The sequence below is a fragment of the Cariama cristata genome, unplaced genomic scaffold (assembly GCF_000690535.1).
Source record: "Cariama cristata isolate BGI_N322 unplaced genomic scaffold, ASM69053v1 scaffold14497, whole genome shotgun sequence".
Taxonomy (NCBI): domain Eukaryota; kingdom Metazoa; phylum Chordata; class Aves; order Cariamiformes; family Cariamidae; genus Cariama; species Cariama cristata.
In genome coordinates this window covers 486-7,237 of record NW_009626221.1, presented here as the reverse complement: position 1 = coordinate 7,237, position 6,752 = coordinate 486, and the positions used below count along the sequence as shown (strand labels likewise).

The 6,752-nt window shown below is 35.0% G+C and overlaps 1 protein-coding gene across 1 annotated transcript; it reads right to left on the bottom strand.

Annotated features, from left to right (window-relative positions):
* Window positions 1-1,305: 1,305 nt before the first annotated feature.
* On the bottom strand, window positions 1,306-3,259 carry LOC104164574 (angiopoietin-related protein 2; the record flags this gene model as incomplete). The annotated part of the gene is made up of 3 exons (XM_009703937.1): window positions 1,306-2,043; window positions 2,554-2,824; window positions 3,066-3,259. Coding segments are annotated over 3 exons (665 nt in total), but the record flags the coding sequence as incomplete, so codon positions are not given.
* Between the last annotated feature and the right edge of the window lie 3,493 nt (window positions 3,260-6,752).

Sequence of the window (6,752 nt, the reverse complement as noted above, 5' to 3'; positions counted from 1 at the left end):
AGGAATTTTACTGCCTTAATGTTACAACCCTAATTTTTAGAGGGTTGTGGCCAGGCCCTAGAGCCAGTAGATGCATTTAATATTTCTTACCTAAAACTTAATTGTTTTGCAGAGTCCAGTAGATAAACCAGCAGAAGATAAAGCTTGAATACTCTTTGAAAATTTTGGGGTTTTTGTATGACCTACAAAAAGTTATTCCTTCTTGGAATGTGTGGAAATTTAGTATTTTTCTCAGCTGTAAATTGCTTTGCTTTTGATCTTGCAATGTTTAGACACTTCACACACATTAATAGTAGTTGCATTATCAGAGTTGATTTGAGTCATGAGACAGCATGGTGTGAAATGATTGTCTGTTCTTTGCTATGAGCAATCAGCTAAAACAGGATGACATCTGAACATGTCAAAATAACATTTGTTGCTTTATTAAAGGATTACAATATTACAGGGGTAATCTAATATATTAAAAACCCTACTTTCAGTTATGTACAACACTTGCTACATCACAAGTCAGTTTAATGCACATCATATTGTTGTAAAGAAGTGATGAGGTAATAAGGGAAAAAGTGTGCAAGCCCATGCACACAAACGCACAGTAAATATCTTACAGGCTTACTGAAAAATACATTGAACTTCTAGAGGCTTTTGTTCTCCCTCTTATATGCATTCTTTAACTTACATTTTTCATAGTAGTTGCTGTTTTGAAATGGGTGTTATAACAATCTGTTCTAGAAACCTACTTCAGAAGAATATAAGAATTGTCCCAGTCCATATTTCGTAGTTGCGACTGACCTCTAAATATAGATGAGTAAATCTGTTTGATAATTTGACAGTAATATGTTATAATTGTGAAATATGGTAAATACAACTTCTTTTTGGCTACATGTAACTTCTTTATATAATTTTCATCTACTGGCTAAAGATATTAAATAGCTTATATATTGGTATCCATCATTTGCCTGCAAAGTTGGATAGTCCCTTTAATTTATATCCAGCCATTTCTGATTACAGAGGCTATGCAGCAGGTAATGACTAAAGTCAGGTACAAAATACTATGAGAGTTGTTGTATAGTATGACATGTTGATAATACAACATGTTATATCTGTTGTAAATCTGGATTAATTTCCATATACAGGCAGCTACTTCATTTTAGTAAGAAAAATCATTAGTGTTTTTATTCTAAAATATTTGAATCAATTCTAATTTATAGGAGCAGATTATTAAAATGGTCAAAGTGAAGGGGAAAGACTGGATTTATCACAACAGTAATGGTTTGAGTATCTGCTCTCAAAATCAAATTATATCATACTAACTTTATTCATGGTAGTCAACAAGTATTAAATCAGAATAATCACACTAATGTACATATACCAGCTACACAGTTCAAAGGATATGGTTTCCTGTGTCAAATGATTGGTCATAATAATAAAAAAACTCTTGCTGTACAGTTTGTAATATTTCCTGTATTTGAGAATATTTATACATAATAGAATATACAAAAATACTTAAATGTTGTGGCAGTATTTTTACCATTCAAACTTAATTTACAGGGAATAAAAAACAAAGTTTATCTACAGTCCATCTAAACTGCCAGTTCTAAAAGGCTTAATATAACTACTTCTAGTACCAAGAGGTGTTCTGAATGTTATGTCATGTCAGTTCCTTGTTTTTTCTTCAGCTTTTTTTTCCTGGAATGACTCTTGGAAATACAGTGTACAAGCCCTCACATCTTAGTAATAAATGTACAGTATCTTACATTCCTCATTTCTGAAAAGATAATTCCAGGTAGTAACATCATAGCTTTATATGATTTTTTAGAACAAGCAAACCAAGAGAAGCATTATTTCAGTGGAATGTGTTGGGATTAGGTCTTATCATCATAACAACTTTCTTTAGTGAATATGATCCCCCCCGGAATTCAGCCCAGTAAACACCATCCTGATAGCGACTGCGGTAGTGTCCTCCACGGTACCAAACTCCATTGAGATTTGAATGAGCACATGCATTGTACCACCATCCTCCCTTCTGGTAATGAGCACAATTACCTGCAAAAGAAAGCTCTGATTCAATCTTAGGAGTAAATGAAAAATATTAGAGCAAGCAAGCAAGCTAAGCACAAAAGAAATTTTTTTTTTTTTTTTTAAACTGTGTGTTTAACATGTAGATACCGTGTAGTACAAGGTGAATGTAGGCTTCTTCAGGAACCAGCTCTGTAATTAGGTTCTACAGATAGACTCGTTATTGTTACTCTCCCTTGCTGGGAAGTTTGCATTATTTTCTCAAATAATGCCCCCCCCCCCGCATATTTTACAGACCCTTGTTTAGTGTAAATGATAAATATTTCAATGAGAATTTTTGTTTCAGTGTTAGTACATATAAGGTTTGACACATCAGTTTGTGCTTCATAAGTTACTAATTGACAAATCTCTAAAAATGTAGGGTTTTTTGTTTGTGTATATGACCATAAGTATTCTTCCTTTTTAAAAAAAAAGGGTGGGGGGGGAAGGAGGGGTGGAAGGGCAAAAAGAGCAAGGCAGCTGAAAGGGACCTTGTACCTGTGTATACATCATGGTCCCGATCCAGCGTGGTGAACTGTTTACCATTGTGCCAAGTGAAAGAATCTCCTGCATTGCCATTGTAGCGTCCCAATCTCAACTTGTAATATTCACTTTCTGGTTCCAGTCTGAAGCTAGCATACTCAGCAAATACTTTTCGTCCTGACCAGTCTTCCATTGTTATGAGCAGTTTGTAGTTGCCTTGATTTGTTAACCAATAAATATTTTCTAATCCAAGCCAATATTCTCCATCTATATTACCAAATCCTTGCTGTAAAGGAAGCAAGAGAAGCATGTTAATATTGTGCATCTGTTTTAGTGATAAATCTGAGTATATTTTCAAGTAGAAAACCACAATAACTCATTTTATAAAGATTTCCTCTTCTGGAAGGGTAAACACACAAGTTCCTTTTCAAGTAGGCTGTTGACTGGACTCTAAAGTAACCCTTTAAATCAACTTTACCAGTAATTTTTACGGGGTAGAAAACATTAAACTGCTCACTTGTCCTAACCTTGTATGTCTCCCAGTTCCTGAAAAAGTTGACAGACCCATCCAGCCGTCTCTGAATGACTGTCCAGCCACCAGGGTCATGTCGTTGATCACACCAGACCTGCATAAGCTGGTTTGTGTTTTCTGGTTTTACAAGATAGATGGAGCTTGTATCATGGCCGTCTTCTAACGCTTGTAGACAGTCTCTCCAGGGCCCTGTGTCAAAACAGAAGGACTCTGCATCAAAATGCAATTGAGCATATCTTTAATGCAGGGTGGTATTTGAATTGGCAGCTTTTCACAGTAGATTTACTTCTGCTGAATAGTGTGTTTGTTATTCCTTTTACTGAAGGTACAGTGCCCACTAAGTGTTTTCAGATTTGTTTGTTGTGACTTTATTGCTGGAACACTTCACAATGAATTACTGATAAAGGTAGATTTTTTTTTAAAAAATATTTTAAGGCAGCTGGACTTACAACATTGATTATATCTTCAAATAAACTACATATGATTGATTCCATAGGTAAGTATTAATATTAATAATTTCCTTTAGGAAAAAAAAAAGGTACGTTTGAATTTTGTTTCTGTCTTTGAGAAATTCAGCATTCTAGATCCCCAAAAACGTCATTGGTGCAGACATTAACAATGGAACCAACAACATAAATTAAGAATGTGGGTGTTACTGTTGTCCCCTTAATAAATGATAATAGAAAGTAGGAATTTGGATTTGTAACATGGAGTGCTTGCTTTATATAGTGAGAGAAATTTTAGATAAATGAGAAGACTGTTAAAATACTTTGCATTCACAGAACTTAGCAGTAATGCTCTCCTATTTTCAAAAGAGTGCATTTTTTTCCTTGAGTTTAGTAGAGTCCAAAAAAAGCTTACTCTTTTTGAAAGTATCTTAACATTCATGATTTTTAAAGACAATTTTTCCAATGGGAAGATAGTTAGATTCCATTTTAAGTAGTATTGAGAAATTTAGATATAAATGATTTAGGAGTCTGTGCTGATATCTGCAGATGGACTCCCCCAGCTGCTTTGCTGCCTATGTGGAAGAGTGAAATCAACAAGAATCCTCACGATTAGAGATTAGAGACCATTGATTGATTCTCTTTTTTTTTTTTTTTTTTTTTAATTCCCTCCAACACACACATTGAAGGAGGAAGGCTTGTCAGATCTTCTCGTGAGGAGTCTTACTGAAGCTTATGTTGCTATTGAGTAATTTCTGTTTTAAATTATTTCGGTTCATCTACCCTTTTTCATAATTCACTGTCCAACACCAGTAATGGTAGAGCTACCCTTGTACTCAGTAAATGAGTTGGTAATAAATTAGTTTTATAAAAACAACATCAGCATTTTGGGGGGTTGGGATTTTTTGGTCTTTCTAACTAGTTAATCAAAAAGTCTGTACCAAGAGGCAATCCAAGTTTTTGGTCTGTGGCCACGCTGTGGTGATGGTGTTTCCATAGTCATATTCACAGACCATACCATACCTGGAGCGCTGCTTCTAAGCCCTGTCTCCATTTCTGTTTTGAGTAACTCTTCAGATTTCTGACAATTTAGATGTAAATGCACTGTTCTGTGACACGGTTGCATGGCTTATTATGAGAGATGGAAGAAGACAAATGTAATGAATGCTGGTAATTTAAATTGCTCTCGTTTATTTTATCACAATGTGTACGTAGTGACTCTTATTAAAAACAAAAAAGAACATGTCAGTTCAAAGTCATTATTGAAGAAACTCCTGAAATAGTCAACCACAGATCTTTGATCTTGTCTTCATAAAAATAAATATATAGCAGTATGTGATGTAATATCTACAGCTTTGTAATGTTGCAGTTTCTTTCTAGGCCATGTGGCAACAGTGCCCTGCTGCATGTGATTCTTTTCTCTGAAAGTACTTTAAGATGAACTATTATAAATTTTCAAGCAGAATTTGCTACTATTTTTCCATGACACAGGTGTGTTTTTGTCAGATACTAACTTTCCAAAATTTTGGCTAGGGTGTATAGTCTGAGATTTGTCATCTGGCATCAGAAATGAAGGAGAACATACTGAAGATAACTGCCCCCAGATCTCTGTAAGACACCATGGTTAACTCTGCCTCATGAAAAAAAATACTTAAGGGTTTTTTATGGTTTATTTATGTGAGGCTCTTTCCTTGTACTTTGTAGCAGCTTAATTTAAACACCTTTAGTAAGAAACCTTTTTGATGCTTTCTGGAAATACATACGAACTGTATATCAACCAGAACTCCATCCCCGTAGGCACTGAGACCTTCAAATATCTCTAAAAGTGATACAAAATTGGTATTACAAGTTGATTCTTATTCAAGGTGATGATACATGATTCAGATTTGTTAACTGCTTGTTCTACTACTGTTAGCATATTTTCTATCAATTGGTGGACTTTTTTTCAATATCACATTTGCCACCTTTCATTCCTCACATACTAAGGCAATTTCTGGTGAGAGATTACACAGTAGTTAATAGTTTCATATTCAGTTTCCTTTAGAACTCTTGGGGCATGGGCTTTTCTCTTCACGGTTTGTTAGTATTCACTTCTTTCATTGGCTTTATAACCTCTTCTACCAACATTTCCGTTTGAGATAAATCCTGGAGAGTATCCTCCTTGCCACTAACCTAGTCAACACAGGAACCTCGAAGTGTCCCCTCAGTGAATACTCATATCAAAATTAGTTTAGATTTTCTACTGTTGCTAATTTCTCTATGTATATCTTTTTTTTTTTTCTATAAACTTTTAGTCAGACTTCCTGTTCCTGGTGTGTTAGAAATCAGGTTTATTATGCCTTTTGTTCCTTTGCAAGTTGTTCTTAAGATTTTAATGTGTCCAACTTTAACACCACAGAGAGTATGTTCTTTATTTATTTCCTGATTTGGACATGACTTTGGTGCTTTGATTCTTATAATAATGCTCTTATACCAAACTGCTTAACCATGACAAGATTTCCTGGTCTTCTCAAAGTGGTTTTTTTTGTTGTTGTTTTTGGTTTTTGATGAATGGATAGTTCTGAATTTTACAGTAGGATATCTTTAGTCTCTGTGATACTTGAAAACCTTACCTTTTCAGTTAACACTTCTAGTTTATGCATTGCTATTATAATACTCTGCTATTTTGTGTCATTTGTGTCTCCCAAGTTTCTGATAGGCTGTTATATCAAATCTTGCTGACATCCCAATCTCAACTTTCTAGTTCTTGGATCTTCTGTATTCTTTTGTTTTGTTTTGTTGTCATTGTTTAAATGGTAGTATTTGTTTAGAAACATATATATGTTTGACTTGGCCTAGCGTATGTATATTGGCCTACTATTTCTGTGCCCTGTTTAAAGAATCTGTTTTTCAGATTACATGTCGGCATTTCTGACTTGAATTTTGTCCACTGCTCCTATCCAAAGATTTTACTTGATGGTACAGAATCTGCATGACTTCACCTAAAGGATATATCAGTTTAAACCATCTGCTTCATTAAGCTATAATTATCAGTATATATTGTCTGTCTTATTTATGTTATTATCGTAGAATCATAGAATGGTTTGGTTGGAAAGGACCTTAAAGATCATTGAGTTCCAACCCCCCTGCCACAGGCAGGGACACCTTCCAGCAGACCAGGTTGCTCAAAGCCCCATCCAGCCTGGCCTTGAACACTTACAGGGATGGGGCAGCCACAGCTTCTCTGGGCAACCTCT